Source organism: Macrobrachium nipponense, chromosome 1 (genome assembly GCF_015104395.2).
Source record: "Macrobrachium nipponense isolate FS-2020 chromosome 1, ASM1510439v2, whole genome shotgun sequence".
NCBI lineage: Eukaryota > Metazoa > Arthropoda > Malacostraca > Decapoda > Palaemonidae > Macrobrachium > Macrobrachium nipponense.
Window position 1 is genome coordinate 112,944,223 of NC_087200.1, and position 18,906 is coordinate 112,963,128.

The following is an 18,906-nucleotide window of genomic DNA, read 5'->3' on the forward strand; positions in this document are numbered from 1 at the left end:
TGAGTGAGGTACGCAAGTTCTTGATCTTTTTTACTAATTTATGCCATGACTAGTTATATTTCTCGACTAGTTATATTTCTCTACTGATCCCCACAATGCATCTTGTTTAGCATGGTTATTCTTGTACTATTGTCAAGCATATACCTCACATAACAGCAAGTTGCCTACATTCTTCTATAAATAAACTCTATGGTTTTTTCTTGTGACCAATTCGTCTTGTTGCTTTCAACATCGAATCCTTCCTGCGGCTGGTGGGAAGGCGTTCAACAATCTTGTCGCATGCGTCAGGTCACACGGAAACCAGTTGCCATCTGTCGCATGCCATTCAGTTGCGTGCTACATGTTGCCTTCTGTCGAATTGGTGGAAACACACTTGGCGTATGCGACAGTGTAGCATGCCACATTGCCAAAATGTTGCCTCGGTGGAATCCCGCTCTATAGTCGTCTTTAGTAACCAATTTGCCTGATGGATGGAATTAACTTTGTGGCTCTTGCTTGTACCCTTTCAAATCTATTTATGTCCTTTCTTAGAGTTGGTGACCAAAAATTGTACTGCATATTCCAGACGAGGTCTAACTATTGATGTGTAGAGCTGCAGCACCGTTTCCTTGTTTCAGTATTTGAACTGCCTCGTTATGTATCCCACTATTTTCAGCTTTTATGCACAGTTTTGTGGGTTTGAAGTCATTGGTAATAATGACTCTAAGGTACTCTTCTTGTTCTACAATATTTATGCCATTCCCAAGCAGCATGTAGTTAACGTGAAGGTTCTCTGTTCCTATTTGTAACACTTCACACTTATACAAGTTAAAAGGCATTTGCCATCTTTTTGACCACTCAACTATTTTCTTCAGATCCTTTCTTAAATTTTCAACTGTATCTGGGTCTGCTGCATTTAGATCTTGTTTGGTGTCATCTGCAAATTTGGCTATCCTGCTAGTTAATCCTACATTAATGTCAATATAATGTAAATAAAGAAACAAGAGAAGGCTAAGGACAGAACCCTGAGGAACTCCACTTGTCACATCTGCCCATTTTGATTCTTCACCATTTATTACGACTCTGTTTTATATAAGTTAGCCAGTCTTCGATCTAGGCCTTTTGGAAATCTAAGTAGAGTATATCTATTGTTCTACTACTGTCGTAAGTATCAAGCATGTTATAAAAAAAAAAAAAATCCAAGAGGTTTGAAAGGTAGAATCTGTTTTGTCTGAAACCGTGTTGGCTGTTTAACAAGTTGTTTTTATCAATGTGATCCACAATTTGATCTGCTATTATGGACTCAAAAATCTTACAAACGACCAACGTTAGACAGATTGGTATATAATTTTCCCGCTCTTCTCTTGGACCTTTTTTGTAAACTGGGGGCACATTACCTATTTTCAATCCTTTTGGTGCCTTTCTTTGTTCAGCACTTTTTCGCTCTTTAATTTCCCTTGGATGAATCCCATCCGGGCCAGGAGATCTGAACTTGTTTAGTTTGCCTATTTTGTTTTTAATGTCCTCTTCTTCTGTAAATATTATTTTGTCCAACGGTTCTGCCCCTTCATATTCAATTGCAGGTTCCGGTACTGAGGTAGTGTCTTCAATTGTGAAAACACTAGTAAAAAACTTATTTAATAATTGTTTTTTCGAAGTCTGAATTCACGAGGTTTTTTTTATTGTCTCTTAAGGACCCATGCTACTTTTTATTTGTTTCCTACTATTAACATGAGCAAAGAATTGTTTTTGGGTTTTCCTTACAAACTGATGAAACTCTCTTATCCTCATAAATCTTTGTATTTCTGACTAATTTGTCCATCATTCTACAGAGAGAGAGAGAGAGAGAGAGAGAGATCTTCCAACAAACCTCCTCGATCCTGGGGCATTTTCTGGCGGAGGCGTCCCAGAACGCGGAGTCGAACTGGCGGGGGGCGTGCCTGTACGAGAGGGCGAAACAGGCGCAGTGGACGGCGTGGAAGCCCGAGGCGGACGTCTGACTGTGAGGAGAGGAGTCCCAGACAAAGGGGTTCCCGACGACGGCGTCCCTCCCTGTGGGGTGCCACCCGCAGGGGTGCCATGAGGCGGAGTGCCTCGACCGTCTGAAATCAGAAAATCGTGACGAATTACTCGAAAGCGCGATTTATTTTTATCATTTTGATGTGTTTGCTTTATTCATAGATTGGAATTGCATATGTGGTACATTCCTAGTGTTCTTTCCCTTTATTTTCATGAAATCTAAATTGTACTTTCAGCCATCCAGCTCTTAACACAGTGGAAAGGGGAGTTGGAGCGGTTGGTCTTCAAAATACAAAATCCAAAAAATAAATTAGATGAAGTACAGGGATCTAACGCTGGAGCAAGAAGGCAATCCCGAAGTTGCACTAAGAACTAGTCATTTGAGAGGCTGGACAGTAAGACTGAAGAAAGGAAGCTGGAATGGAGGTAAGGTAAAGGGAAAGAAAGTGGGTGTAGCTAGGAGGACTGGGGACACTGCAGATGCCTTCGCGAGGTGCACTGACGACGCTACCATCTTTATTGACTAATTATTATTGATATAATATTCTTCGGCTGTTGTATGCTGTTATTTCTGATAAGGGTATTCAAATGATCTCTATTGTGATACACGAACAAAAATATGCATTACCTTCAAACAACTTCTACTTTTGGTATCATTTCTCAACATCTAAGGGTTAATAGTTTGAGGGTCATTATCATAGTTAAATAAGTGATCTAAAGGGATAATGGATTCAATAATTGCCTTCATCTAGGCTGTCCAATTCTATATGATATCATGTTGACCACACATACTGTGTGGCAACACAGTTCAGCTGATGAAAATATCGTCCTTTTGGACCTTATCAGACAGTAGTAACTGAAATATTTCTTAAAAATAGTGTTTTATTATCATTAAAATGTTAATTTTATTCAGTAACAGCAGTCCTTGCATTGGCAATGAAAAGAATAGAAGAAAGTAACTGATGATGATATATATATATATATATATATATATATATATATATATATATATATATATATACATATATATATATATATATATATATATATATATATATGTATATATATATATATATATATATATATATATATATATATATATATATATATACCCTGTGACAGTTTTGAAGTGCCACTCCAGTCCTTTCACCGCACTGCATTCGAATCACTTCACTCACAATCTGTTAAGCTTTCATTTCATAAAATATACCTCACAACAACTGCGCTCATTTCTTTCTTTCTCATGCAACAAAATCCATAAAACAGACTTGTATCAACAACTGCCTCCTGCACATAGACGATTGCCGCCATTGAAAGTCCGCTCAGCCGTCTATTTTTTGGGGCTCGAGCTTTCTTCTTTTCCCCTTCTGTCCTCTTTTCTTTTCTCTTCTGTTCTTTAACATTCACCTTTTTCTAAAGGACTTAAGAGACATTCATTCTCATGTACTTGCAAGTTAATATGCTTTATAGACACAGTCACAACACACACACTCACGCATACACACACCCGTATATATTAATACACACAAATAAATAAATAAATAAATATATATGATATATATATATATATATATATATATATATATACTATATATTATAAGTATTATATATATATAGATATATAATATATATTATATATAATATATATACATATATATTATATATATATTATATATTATATATATGTATATATATATATATATGTTATATATATATATATATATATAATATATCTATATCAAATAATATAATATATTATATAGTCCTCAAAGGCGAAGGGGAAGGGGGAAAGGGCACCACTGATATCACAGTTTATTATGCCGACATTCTATGACAGTTGTTTCACGATAGCTGGTATTGTCGCATTTTCAAGGCTGCACTTACTGAAAATGAAGTCTACAAAAATTCACGTTAAACCATCAATATTTACATAGATTGTAAGACTAAGAACAAGGGGAATAGGGAGAGCAAATACCTAAACCGCAAAAGTAATGAGACTAAAAATATAATTTTTTTTAAAAGTCCAGCGAAAGCAACAAAGAACGAAGGAAAGGAGAACATGAACAAAAATTTAAACAATAAACAATTATACAGAGGTTATTTAAAGGTTGTAGAGTGTTGAGTGTTGGAACTGTCTTCTTTACAAAAATTAATTGAAGTATATTGAGGTATTTTTCCTTTTGTGCTTGTCCTTTTATACAATAATCTTTATAATTAAAGTTTGTTTTGCATATTTTTGTAAGATGGTTATTTTCAATAATTACAGCCTTGAAAATGCGACAATAGCAACTGCCGTAAAATGTTGCAATAATAAACTATGGTAACAATGATGTCCTTTACCCTTCTCCTTCCAATACTGTGTTCTGTGTCGAGACCATAAAAGTATTATATACCTAGATTTGCGATCTCTATAACCAATACTATGCAGTTCGGTGGTCTTCCACCAGGGCGGCACTGCAAAGCTTTGCATCCATTTTTAAAGGTCTGGTAACCCGCAAATTGAACAGGGGATTAGTGCGATTGTGAATTCTTTTTATCGTTAATGTTTAATGAATTTAGCGAATTTGTACAGTTTAGTGAGTAAGTGTTTAGTGAATGTTTAGGGAATTTTTAGGGTTTGGTGAATGAATAAGTATTTTGTGAATGTTTAGTGTCTAAGTATTTATGAATGTTTAGTGAGTGTTTAGGGCTTAGTGAATGTTTAGTGAGTGTTTAGTGAATGTTTAGTGTGTAAGTATTCAGTGAGTGTTTAGGGTTTAGTGAATGTTTCGCGAATGTTGTGTTTATTAAATTTTTATTAAGCACTCAGTGAATGTTTAAAGGGTGTTAGTGAATGTTTTGTGAATGTTAGTATTTAGTGAATGTTTAGTGAGTGTTAATGAGTGATGAGTGGATGTTGATTTACTGTTTAGTGTTTAAAGAGTGTTTAAGGGTTTAATGAGCATTTAGGGTTTAGTGAGTATTTAGTGTTTGATAAGTGTTAGAGCTCAATGAGTGTTTCGTGTAAAGTGAGTGCTTAGCGAATGTTTAGTGTTTAATCAATGTTGGAGATTAAGTGAGTTTTAACGAATGTTTACCGAGTGTTTGGGTTGCAGTGAGTGTTTAGTGATCATTTAGTGTATAGTGAATGCCTAGTAAGTGCACAAGAAGTGTAAACCCTGTTTTAAGAAATTCAAAATTTTGAATATATATATATATATATATATATATATATATATATATATATATATACATATATATATATATGTGGGTGTGTGTATGTGTGTGTATAAATATATGTATGTATGTATATATATATTTTGATTTTCCGAATATATATAAATTCAGAGTTGGCACAATACAAGACTTCTCGAAATCGTATTGGTTCGGTGAGCTGGTTAAACAAAACCCCTCTGCAATGATTTGGCCCTGTGATGACATCCCAGCAATTAGGCATCATTGCCGTCAAAAGCGTGCACGCGCAGAGAGAGAGAGAGAGAGAGAGAGAGAGACAGAGAGAGAGAGAGAGAGAGAGAGAGAGAGAGAGAGAGAACTAAGAACAATTTTGGAGGCGTTTAAACAAAATCCTAAGAATGCTAAACACGGCATAATTGCTCACATAGAAAAGACAGAGAAAAAGGTTCCAGGAAGGAGAGAGGTCAAACGAACGCTCCTTCAGGCGCAAAGAAAAAATTCAGATGGTAGAAGCTGCAGATCCTGAGGAAGAGGAGGGCTGACAAAAGGGCTGAGAGAAATCGGAGAAAGGATGCGTGAGGGTCTGCAAAGAAGAGAGTCAAGGAGACGAGGGCCGAAAGGGAGACTGGATACAGGAAGAGACCAGAAATCCGAAATGAGAAGAGCTGGAAGAAAGCAAAAAACACAACAGAGAAGTCAAATGGAAGGACATCAAGAGCATCAATAAAAAAAGAAAAAATTAGATTTCCAAAGAGGCAAAAGATCTCAGTGACACAAATCACAAGCAACAGTTTAACCTGTAAATTACTGTCATAAAAATGGGTACCTATATAGCATAAACAATACAGGTCACAAAATCGTGCTGCACTGACATCGTATTTGAACAGTTAATCTCTGATACGCAAATCACTGACATTAATGTGGACTATAAGTCACTGCTATCACATTGTTTGCGAGTTGTGTCACTGTATGCTACATGAAGATTGGAACATCAACCAGCCCACTAAAATGTAAACAAGTAAGTTGGTTCCGTTTTATTCAGGTGATTGACAATATACGATAGAAGTAGATTGTCATGATAATTTAACTCAATTATTATTGACATCCTTTCCAGATTCAACAAGGGACAAAGAAAGAATGCGGTGAAATGACAACTGTTCTTTCCAAGCCAGGATGCCTGGCAACCTTATTTGCCAACAAGGGCAGACCTGCTACATTAATTACTAGCTGACCAACCTGGTGTTGCCAGGGAAAACTGAATGACAGTCTACAGGTATAAGGAGGGAAGAGGGTGGGGAAGGGTGATGGAAGAGGGAAGAGGGGAGGAGGAAGGGGAAGGGGAGGGTGAGGGTGATAGAAGAGGGAAGAAGGGAGGGGAAGGGTAGGGGAAGGGTGATGGAAGAGGGAAGAGGGGAAGGGGAAGGGTGAGGTGAAGGGGAAAGAGGGGGAGGGATGGGTTAAAAGGGGAGGGGGGAGAGGGAAGGGAGGAGAGAAAGGGGAGGGGAAGGAAAAGAACGGAAGAGGGTACAGGGAAGGCAATTGGAAGGGGGAGGGGAGGGGGAGGGAAGGGGGAGTGAAAGTTACGTTCCTCTTTAGAAAAGAATAAAGGCTTAATAAAACATGGATATTCATTAGAAACATAGAATTCTGCAAATGTTCAAACTTAAAATTGGAGAGAAGTTAAGTTTTCCTAAAACAATTGGAAAGAAGAAGCTTAATGGAAAGTTGTTGGGTACGACGTGGTGGTATGCTTTTTACTTAGTCTGAATGCTATTTTCTAAAGGTAAAAGTATGAACGATCTTTTATTGGTGCAAAACCAACGATATACATTCAAGTTTAGATTAGGTTACCAATGTGATAGATGTCTTTAGTCCCAACCATGCCATTGAGGGCATCGTAAAAGCAAATGTCGTTATCTTTTGTCTCTCTTTTACAATTTTTCCATGGCAGCTTAAATCAAGCTTACTAACATTTTGTATATATATACATCAAAATGAAACAAAACTGATACGCCCTAACTAATGGTAAAAAATATTATATTCTTGATTAGATTTCTATATAAATGTATATTAATGAAAATTGGAGTGCGACACTTGAAAAGAAAATGGGATAGTTAGAGAAACACTGAGATTGGAAAATGCTATTTGTCCAAGTCACTGAATTTCTCCTAGTTTTACCCAGCCTGGTTGGGATTCTTAATAATTTCCGCAGAAACAGCCTGTTTAAATCTTTAAGGAGTTCTGGGAGCAACTTCCAGGGAAACCTGAAATTGAAGAAATCTCAAGAGAGGAGTCGTCGGGACATGAGAGGACACAAACAAGATATATTCAAGGAGACAGACTTAAATTCACTTATGAGGGAAATTGTTTCCAGAATTTTGAGAGGAGAGGTAGAGAGAGAGAGAGAGAGAGAGAGAGAGAGAGAGAGAGAGTTCACGGCTTTAGGAAGGCATTTCCAGGTCACTCGGATAAAGAACACCAGCGATGTAAAGAAAGTTATCGGGCAAAAAGAAGAGTGAATAATAAAAGATGTTGGGGGAGGGGGAAAGTTGTCTGACCTTTCTTCATTTTGTGTATTCACCTTCCTTGATAAGGAGTTATCTGGCTTATTGATACCCAGGAGGATACTTCCAGAGAGAATTATCGGCAAAGAATTCCAGCATCAATTGAATCTAGAATATTAAGTGGGAGCCAGGAACTGTTAGGAGAACTGGGAGGCCTTATGGAACACCAAAATCAAAGTTTCTATTGGGATCTAGGTCGGTGATGACATAATATTTGCTATAAAGATTATGCAAATTCCCCTCCTCAAAGTTGAGAGGAGATAAGCATTCTCTTGTCTTGTAAAAGCCCTTAACATCCTTAATATCGTGAAGTGATAATGAGAATTAAAAAGGGCTTGAGTATTCCTCTTGAATTATTCGACGTAGATAGATTTTTCCAACACTGTTGACCGCTTTAGCCATGCAATATTTATTCAGAATTTGGTATGCCAACTCCTTAGTTATCATACCACTACACCCAAAACCCCAGCAACAAAAATAAATTAAATGTTATCCTTAACAATATATTTCTAGTAAAATGGCGTCTTTGGAAAAGTCTATCTACGTTGAATAATTCAAGAGGAATACTCAAGCCCTTTTTAACTCTCATTATCACTTCACAATATTAAGGATGTTAAGGGCTTTTACAAGACAATAGAATGTTTATCTCCTCTCAACTTTGAGGATGGGAATTTGCATAATCTTTATAGCAAATATTATGTCATCACCGACCTAGATCCCAATAGAAACTTTGATTTTGGTGTTCCATAAGGCCTCCCAGTTCTCCTAACAGTTCCTGGCTCCCACTTAATATTCTAGATTCAATTGATGCTGGAATCCTTTGCCGATAATTTTCTCTGGAAGTATCCTCCTGGGTATCAATAAGCCAGATAACTCCTTATCAAGGAAGGTGAATACAGAAAATGAAGAAAGGTCAGACAACAGTAAGATCTCAACAGCATATTGGAAATGTATTTCCTCTCTTACATAGGTATCCAGCATAACAACTGATGCTTACTTTGTTATTAAGGGAAAACCAACAATGAATTAGCAAAGGAACTGTACATTAACGTATACAACCGAAGAAGTTTGTAAAGTGCGTTATCATAGTTACTGGATGTACCTGCTGCTTGATAGCCACTCTTATCAGCTGCACTGACTGGCCTCCCTTTGTTTTCTTACTGTAATGATTGGTAAGTCTGTAATATTTACTGTGTTATATTAAAGATGATTGCATAATTTTAGCTTTCTGTAGTCTCTCTGAAGTCTCACTTGGAGTGTCCCATCTTTGTTAGTCACAGGCATACATCCTCTTTTTATTGAATTCATACAAAACCTTCAGGGATGAATGTTGCAGTAATACATGAAAAGCTATGAGGAAACGCAGCCAAAGGCCAACACGTTCTGTGTTAGTGATCTCATATTTTAATGAATATGTAGTACAAAACGAAGCCATTATGAGTAGATTAATACGGCTTGAAGATGACGACCTCCTGGAGATGGTGTGAGAAATATTTAGAAGGACGTGTTCATATCATCCTTCATGGCAATTAAAACAGTACTTGCCATTCCTCCTCTCGCTCGGGAGAAGGGTAATGGGTTGTTAGGAGATAGAAGGTAAACTGATTTAATTCTTATAAAAAACAATGTTATTAAAAAATTATCTTCACTTTTATTACTCCTCAGTTCTTGACAAAGGTATTGATAACAGTTTTCTTATAACTCACAGGGCACCTAATCTTTTCAGTCAGGCAAAGAGCAAGGGTGGTGGTTTTTGCTAGATACTTGTAGTAGGTTCGTGGGGCCTCTTGATGCACAATTATTTTAGTACTGGGTGGTTATCATTTCAATTTCACTCATAAGTTAATTTAAGCAGAGTCTATAGGTCTTCTACATGTTCGACCCTGATGAAAATAATTTTGCTTTAGCATCTATGCGTTTGAGAGGACTAGATCTGCCTGAGGACATATTCCTCACTCATGCCTATATAGAATTTAGTAAAAAGGAACCCTTGGAGAGTGATGAGGGGGACACATTTGGTATAGGTTTGGTAACTGTGCCGTTAATTCTGCTTCTAGGTCGTTCAAATAATGAGTAGCCTTATTTCTGTAATCTCAGTTAAGAAGCAGATTGACAGACTCATGAATTAGGACAATTTTGAAGAGGCTCTTCAAAAATGTCAGCAAAAGAAACGTCTCTGTTTGGAAGGGACTGTTTTTTAAATAGAGCAAGTTGTCATAAGTCTAGAGGCAACTCTTAGACAGACCATACAGGAAGAGAATATTTGTAAACGTTTAACAGGGCACAACTGGATTATTATCTGCTTGAACGGTTCACCAGATCCATAAGCTTTATGTTGTCATTATGTGATTCTAGAAATTACTTCTTCATCCCCACCGCAATCCCTTGGCTAGGACGTCGGTTGCATTGACGCGTCTTTTCCAACTATTCGTATTGAAAGCATCTTCCTCCACTAAACCCTTTTCCAAATCCTCCTTCGCCTGCCTCTTGTCCCTCTACCCTTAACAGGTTCCCTCCAAGCCATCTTCACTCCTTCCACTTCACTCATCCCTACCACATTCCCATACCATTTCAATCTCGACTCTCTTCTCATATCAGTGATCTTTACCATCCCTTAACTGCTGTCAATTTGTCTAGACATACAGCTCCCCTACAGTAAGAGGAAAGTTTATATCGGTGGCGCTGTGAATTTAAAGTCAAAATTTCATGATGTGAAGTTAAAGGTTTGAGAAATAAGGTAAAGTGATGCTTCGAGAAATTAGTGAACATTTAAAAATCAGTTGCAAAAATTAATCTTATTATAAGCAGCTAGTAAGGAGACAAACACACATACACAGACACACACATACGCACACACACACATACACACACATACACACACACACACACAAAGAAAGGGATTTTCTCCCTAAAGTACACGAGGCTTGCAGAAAAATCTATTCATTTTAGGAAAAACCAATATTTTATTGCGTAGCAAACTCAACAAATTATACATTTAAATATCAAAAGGCGATAGATAAATAAAGGGCATCGTGTCAATTCATGGCGAGCTACAAGTGTAAAGAAGAGCCTACGAAGGCGTCAACTTGGAAGTAAATTCTAAAGTCTGCGGATGTTTGGCAGGAGGACGTCAACAAACTCCTCCAGGAATGAAGAGATATGTTATTGAGCTTGAATGTCTTGTTGTCTCGTCTGGGAGCGAGGCTGCTTTGCATAATGTACGAAACCAAACGAGAGCTGAATCAAGAAAGTGGCGTCGTTGAAATGTATCTTCTTAAAGAGGTAATTGCAAAGGAATTGACGGAGGGCGCATTTGTGTAAGATAGAGGTGAAGCCTCTTCGGTGTAAGACTTGGATCGACTCAATTTTGAGAGGTGGGTCTGTCACCATTCGTTCATTTCGCTTTGATGTCTTTTTCCTCCCTGCTTTCAGATTCGGGATAGATCTCTGAATTTCCAGTCCCGACGGCCTTCTCTTAAAATTACAGTCAAAGGTTATACTGCCTTAAAAAATTGGATAATCAAAGAGGGGTTACAATCAGATTACTGGATTAGAGTGCTGAGTTATTTATGCATGGAATAATTATTCCTGTCCAGAAATAATAAAATTCTTGTTTCCTGCATTTCTAAACATGCCATTTTATTTCATCTTTGATTTATTTAATAAAAAAAAGTCCAGTTCCTTCGGCCAACAGATGTGCATTTGATATGACTTCCACTAACAACTGAAATCTTATTTAATTCAGAACTGTTGCCGTTGAATGTGCATAAGAAAATTAACAAAGAGAGTCGAAATTGCTACCGTGAATGCCTAAAGAAAAAAAAAAAAAAAAAAAAACAGAAGGGAAGATAGTGTGACAAATAGGATCAAACGGAGGCATAATCACGTGGTAACGCTCAGAGAATTTTAGATGAAATGTAGGGCTGTAGACCAAGTCTGTTCCGGAAAAATCAAGTGATGTTATAAACAATACTTTTAATGTAAGATACATAGATACTTAACAAGTCAAAAGCGGCGTGCCTGTATTTGAGATGAATGCTGATCAAGAATCATTCCTACTTAAGATGAAGCTATGATTTATACTGGGGAAATGGCCCATGGTTGTACCCGATTAGGGCCAGTTTATCTTGTTTTAATTGTTCGCTGATATGTTTTTGTTTTGCTTCATCAATAAATACATGCTTAGAAAGGGATAGAATGATGAAAATAACAAAATGAAATATATATATATATATATATATATATATATATATATATATATATATATAAATGTATAAGCCACGGAGGAAAGATAAACAAATGGAGTAGCTTCAAGATCTTTCGACTTAATGTCTGCTAAGTAAGGGTTGTTGAGTCGAAAGACCTTGTACCTACTCTGTTGTTTAACTTTCCTTTGTGGCTTATACCTTTATTTATGCATTTATCACATTCCAAACTTTCGGGATTCAGTTACACACACACACACACACACACACACATGTAATATATATATATATATATATATATATATAGTATATATATATATATATTGTTCAAGATTTTAAGCAAGAACCAAGGAAAGTTCAGATCTCTTATAACAAGATTCATCCATCCTTGTCTATATGCAAGTTACCCCTTTGAACTGAAAGTATCCATTCTCTAGAAAGCTATCTCTGCTCCCATTGGCTGTTGGAATTTAACCTCCACAGGGCGTGGGCAGAACTTACCAGGAAAATTTTAAAAGGAGCAGGGAATAGCGGTTTGCCCTCAGAAGATCCTTAGACCTAGGAGAGGTCAGTAGCTCCTGCCATCTCACCCTGCAGACAACACTTCGCCCCTTTCTGCTCCCCCTGCCTCCACTGGGGAAATCCCAAGTATTTTTATATGTCCATAGTGCACAGAAGTATCAAGCAATTAAGAAGACTACCGAGCCCAGGATTTCCAGGTACTGTAAGAGTAAATTCCAGTTCAGCCAGGGAATTGTTTTGCCTTTTGTCTGTATTTTATTTCCATTTTTCCAAGGCGACTTCCCCCTACTTTGTTAAGTTTCTCATTCCCCCCATCTTAATTCAATGCTGTGATTATTCTCCTTGTGATACTAGAAAGCATCCCCTAGTAAATTCAAGCAAGGAAATAGTTCTCTGTGTAAATTCCCAGTCATTTTCATCCCCCCTGAGTGGCCTGTAAACTTTTGACTGAAAGAAAGTAGTGTGTAACACGTGTGCCCCCGCCTTATGCCAGATACCACCTCTTAGCAGACAAACACTGTGTCTGATTGTGGTAGAACGTGGGATCCCTTGGAGTAAGCCTTGCATTTTCAATAACCCATTTGCGCAAAATTCTGAACGCCATGTCTGGTTAACCCCAGCCACATGTTTCCGGTGGATCGACAATCAACCACCTTATTAGTTCTTGGACCTATGTAAATTAATGTAAATATAGTGCATTTAAAACTAAAGACCAGCTTTTATGTAAATTCCTCCTTCCTCAGTAATATCGGCCTTCTGCCATAGTTTTTCTTTTTTCTTTGTTGTGATGTATTGTTCCTCCATTCAAGGCCAATTTTTTCAGTGTTAAACTACATTTTCTAGGAGTGAGCAAGCAGTTCAGAACAAAATATATATGTATAATATATATATATATATATATATATATGGATATATATATATATATATATAGATATATATATATATATATATCTATATTATATATATCTATATATATATATATATATATATATATATATATTATATATCTATAGATATATATATATAAGATATATCTATATATATATCTATATATAGTATATATATATATATATCATCTATATATATATATATATATATAGATAGGATATATATATATATATATATATATATAGATATATATAGATATATATATAGATATATCTATATATATATATATATATCTATATATATATATATATATATATATATTATTATGAGATATCTATATTATATAGATATATAATATATATATATAGTATATATAATATATATATATCCATATATATATAGAATATATATATATATATATATATATATAATATATATATATATATATACAATATATATATTTTGTTCTGAACTGCTTGCTCACTCCTAGAAAATGTAGTTTAACACTGAAAAAATTAGCCTTGAATGGAGGAACAATACATCACAACAAAGAAAAAAGAAAAACTATGGCAGAAGGCCGATATTACTGAGGAAGGAGGAATTTACATAAAAGCTGGTCTTTAGTTTTAAATGCACTATATTTACATTAATTTACATAGGTCCAAGAACTAATAAGGTGGTTGATTGTCGATCCACCGGAAACATGGGCTGGGTTAACCAGACATGGCGTTCAGAATTTTCGCGCAAATGGGTTATTGAAAATGCAAGTCTTACTACCAAGGGATCCCACGTTCTACCACAATCAGACACAGTGTTTGTCTGCTAAGAGGTGGTATCTGGCATAAGGCGGGGGCAACGTGTTACACACTTCTTTCTTTTCAGTCAAAAGTTTACAGGCCACTCAGGGGGATGAAAATGACTGGGAATTTACACAGAGAGAACTATTTCCTTGCTTGAATTTACTAGGGGATGCTTTCTAGTAACACATATATATATATATAATAAATATATTATATATATTATAATATATATTGATATATATATATATAGCTTTTATATATATATATATTATATATATATTATATTATATTATCTATATATATTTATATAATATATATAGATATATATATATATATATTATGGTTTTATTATTATATATATATATAATTATATTAATTTTATATATTAGTATATATATATATATATCTATTATATTTATTATATTATATATAATAGATATAGATATATATATATATCTTATTGGTTTTATTATATATATATATATATCTATCTATATATATATATATATATATCATATATATATACTATCTACATGAGCTGACATATCGAAGAATCTCAGGGCCAAAGCACCAAGAGTATGAGACTGAATGAAGTCGAAATATCGCAAGTTTCGTAGGTGAAATTAAGAGAGGAATTACAAACGAAATCCATACATGCACACATAAATTATGCAAAATATGACCATAGTAGACAACGAAGTATGGGGACCTGGGATTTTTCATCTAATCGACAATGAGGTGTACCACTTTTCTGACTACATAGGGTTGTTTTCTTTGCGTTAGTATCTAAACGAACACAAAAATACATGTGCGTATGTACGTACTCCAGTTGCAAAAAAGCAAACAAAAAACAAACAAGCCAACAAACTTATAAAAAGACAAAAAAAAAGTATTAATGTTAGGCGAGAGTTGATGCAGAACAGAATTGAAAAATTACATGAAAATGGGTGTATTTAAAGAAAACTTGTTGCGTGTTACAGCGCGTAGCAAAGCCAAAACGAATGGGTAAATTATCAGGCCTGAGAGGGACAGAGATTGATTGTGTCATGTGTGGCGAAGAGATAGAGCCCTTGTTGTGTCAGAAAGACCATGGTAAGTGAGAAAGATTACAGTACATAGCCCAAGAATTCTCTTTTTCTAACTGAGGGTACCAGGTGCGAAAAAATCATGATACCAAGTGTATCTGGGCCATCAAGTTTAAAAAAATTAAAGATGAAACAGTTAAGTTTTGAGAAAGTCTGAATCTATTCCTGGCTTAATTATGAGAATTGGTAGTCGTGATGGGTAATTTAAATGTGAAAGTAGGTGACGCTGACAGCGACAGGGCAGGAATGCTCAAAGGAAATGAGGAGGAGTGATTGGAGTTGTTTACAAACGAAGAAAATTCAAAAGTATATACTTGGGAAAGAAAATGTTAAAACAGGATTTTTTTTTAGATTATGATGGCTGCAATGGTGATAGAAGTGTCTGAAAACAAAACATTGTGATAAATGAAACAGATGAAGCAGAAATGAAAATGAAAGGTAGTTTTGTTTGGGCAGGAAATGTGTGATTAGAAAGAAATTTTGATACCATTAAGGGAGACGGTGAATGAAAAATGGGTTAGTGTTCAAGATATTTGAGTGCAAGGAACAAAAGGATATAATGCAAATCTTAAAGAACGGATTACTTGGGCACCAAGAATGACTATAAGTACACTGATATATGAAGAAAAATAAACAATCTTTGTGAGGTAGCGAAATGAAAAGAATTAATGAGACAAAACTAACATTCTTTGAAGTGTAGTTGTAAGACAGAAGGCAGGATGATATCAGATATCATAAAAATTGATGGAAGAGAAGCAGTGAAAGTTCAGTTGAGCAAGGTGGCACATTAGTCAAGTGTTTTTTTTATATAATAAATGTTTAAAAAGCTGTTTTACTCATACTTACACCTACTGAAAGTTAATGAAATCACTGACAGCGATGCCGTATGGAAAATGTTTAATATCTACTTATGGAGTAAAGGCGATTTACTGAGATCAATTAAATATTTAGATGATCGAAGTGAAACTTGCGTAAGAATGTGAATAGTCTTTAGTTTGGTATAAAGGAAGGTTTCAGATAAACTTATTGTCTTCATAGTGTTATTTGTTTATGGATGCTTTATGAGAGAGGCCAGGAAAACTACAGAGCAGGTTGCCAGTTTATGGAATAAAAGAGAGCTTGTTGTCTGCTTATGATAGGATCAACGGGTGATAATAATTCCGTGAAAGTGAATGCTATCAAGAGTCAGGTTGTACAGATATGTTGAAGTCTGGAAGATGGAATCAGTGACTGCTGGTGCGGATATTCGAAGCCAAGGATGTTGGATGAAGGGAGCCATAAAGTTACATGGGAGAAAAACGACAGCTGATGTCCGGATGAGAGAAGAGGAGTATCAAAGAACAGGATGGTGGTTGGGAATGCAGCAAAGGCTTGGAGGAAGAGCATCTGGACGGCAAAGCTAGGAATTTGGGAAGCAGAATGTAAAGCTAAGTCTCCTTTATGGCAGTGATGTACGGATGCTGAACACAAACAAGAAGAGAAGGAAGGTTGATCTCGAGGTCAGCTGTTTGTACAATGCACAAATAAAATGCACAGGGGGTATGAAGGAAGGCGAGAAAGTATGAGGACCAGTGATTTAGTACAAAGATTAGCTTGGCAGAATAGCAGTTTGCCGAAAAGACATTGCAATGGTGGGCCCTGATATCAAAGAACATGAGTGCTTGAAAGATAAAGGTAATTAGAACAATGCAAAATGTGTCATGGAGACACTTTCCTTCCACAATTACTTAACGTTGATAGGAGAATACTCAAAAAGACGGGTGAATTCATTACATTACATTATAATTGAGACAGCTCTTTCGTTGGCTTAAAAAGGCCAGAAATGAGAATATGACAAAGTTCCACATTAGAAAAAAAATAAATTCAGTCTGAAATATAATTAGTTTCTAATTGGCTGGTATGACGTGTCTCTATGCGGTGTTTTCGGGACAGCACATGCATACAACTTCTACAGTAAAAATATAAAATGGTCAGAAATTAATGAAGAATTAAACAAAGATTGGGATAACATTTTCGTAAGTGATGACATAAGGGTAAATACGGAGATATTATATAAAATATTGGAGAAAATAGTGGATAAATATATACCGAAGAAGAAAAGTAAACATCATTCATGCATACCAAGAGACAGAAGGATCTTGTTCCAGAAAATCAGAAAGTGGAAAAAAGGTCTTGCAAAAGAAAAAATGCATGGAAAGTTATAGAACTAAAAAGTAAGATAGAAAATGCAGAACAAAAGATTATACAATCAAAAGAAAATGAAAAACGGACTTGGAAGAAAAAACCCTATTAAATATCAAGCAAAACCCCAAACTATTATACTCATATGCGAAGAAGATGAATAAAAGAAGAATATAGAAATAGGCCCTCTGAGAATTGAAAGGGAGATTAACGAATGAAAAAAAGGAAATTTGCAACATAAATTTGCAGAAAAACGATTATAAGGAGAGAATTCACCCCTAGAATAGATATGAAGATTAATGATATAGAAGTAAGGACGAAAATAGTGAATATTTAGCTGACATAGAAATTAATGAAGCTGATATTGTGTCAGGCAATTGAATGAAATTAAAAATGGAGCTGCTGCAGGGCCGGATGGAGTCCCTGCTATTTTGTTAAAGAAAGTAGTTCATTCTATCGCAAGCCACTTGCAATATTATTAAGACAAAGTGTAGATACAGGCAAGATTTATGATGAGCACAAATTAGCAATATCACCCCTACTTTCAAAAGTGGATCAAGACTAGAGGAAGTAATATAGGCCTGTGAGTCTAACATCACATATTATGAAAGTGTATGAAAGGGTAATGAAGAAAAATATTATGAAACATTTAATAAAAATAATTTGTTTAATAGTAGGACAACACGGTTTCGTACCCGGAAAAAGTACACAAACCCAACTGTTAGTCCACCGTGAGAACATATTCAAAAATATGAAAAGCGGAAATGAAACAGATGTGGTTTATCTGACTTTGCAAAAGCTTTTTGACAAAGTAGACCATAATATATTAGCAAAGAAAATTAGAAAACACAATATCGTAGATAAAGTAGGAAGATGGTTAAAAGAATTTTTACACAACAGAAAACAGATAGTTATTGCAAACGATGAGAAATCGATGAAACCAACCAAGATAATATCCGGTGTGCCACAAGGTACGGTGCTAGCTGCAATATTGTTTGTTATTTATGATTTGAAGACAATAGAACAGTAATGTTAAGGATTCGGTAGTGAGTAGTTTCGCTGATGACACAAGAATAAGTAGAGAAATTACTTGAGATGAAGATAGGAACGCTCTACAAAGAGACCTTAACAAAGTATATGATTGGGTCAGAGGTAAATAGGATGGTATTTAACTCTGATAAATTTGAATCAATAAATTATGGAGACAGAGAAGGAAAGCTATATGCATATAGGGGACCTAATAATGAGACAATCACAAATAAGGAAGCAGTTAAAGACCTTGGTGTGATGATGAATAGGAACATGTTATGCAATGATCAAATAGCCATTCTGTTGGCAAAATGTAAAGCAAAAATGGGAATGTTGTTACGGCACTTCAAAACAAAGAAAAGCTGAACACATGATTATGCTTTATAAAACATATGTTTTCGTAGTCACTTGAATATTGCAATATGATATGGTACCCACACTATCAAAAGGATATTGCACA

General features: G+C 35.5%; 1 protein-coding gene across 1 annotated transcript in view; it reads right to left on the reverse strand.

Annotated features, from left to right (window-relative positions):
- Nucleotides 1-18,906, reverse strand: part of LOC135219568 (potassium channel subfamily K member 18-like) — a 614,734-nt gene that overhangs the window by 165,171 nt on the left and 430,657 nt on the right. Inside the window, exon 4 of the mRNA XM_064256437.1 lies at nt 1,850-2,081. Within this exon, the coding sequence (XP_064112507.1) occupies nt 1,850-2,081 (232 nt within the window). The remainder of the gene's footprint in view (nt 1-1,849; nt 2,082-18,906) is intronic.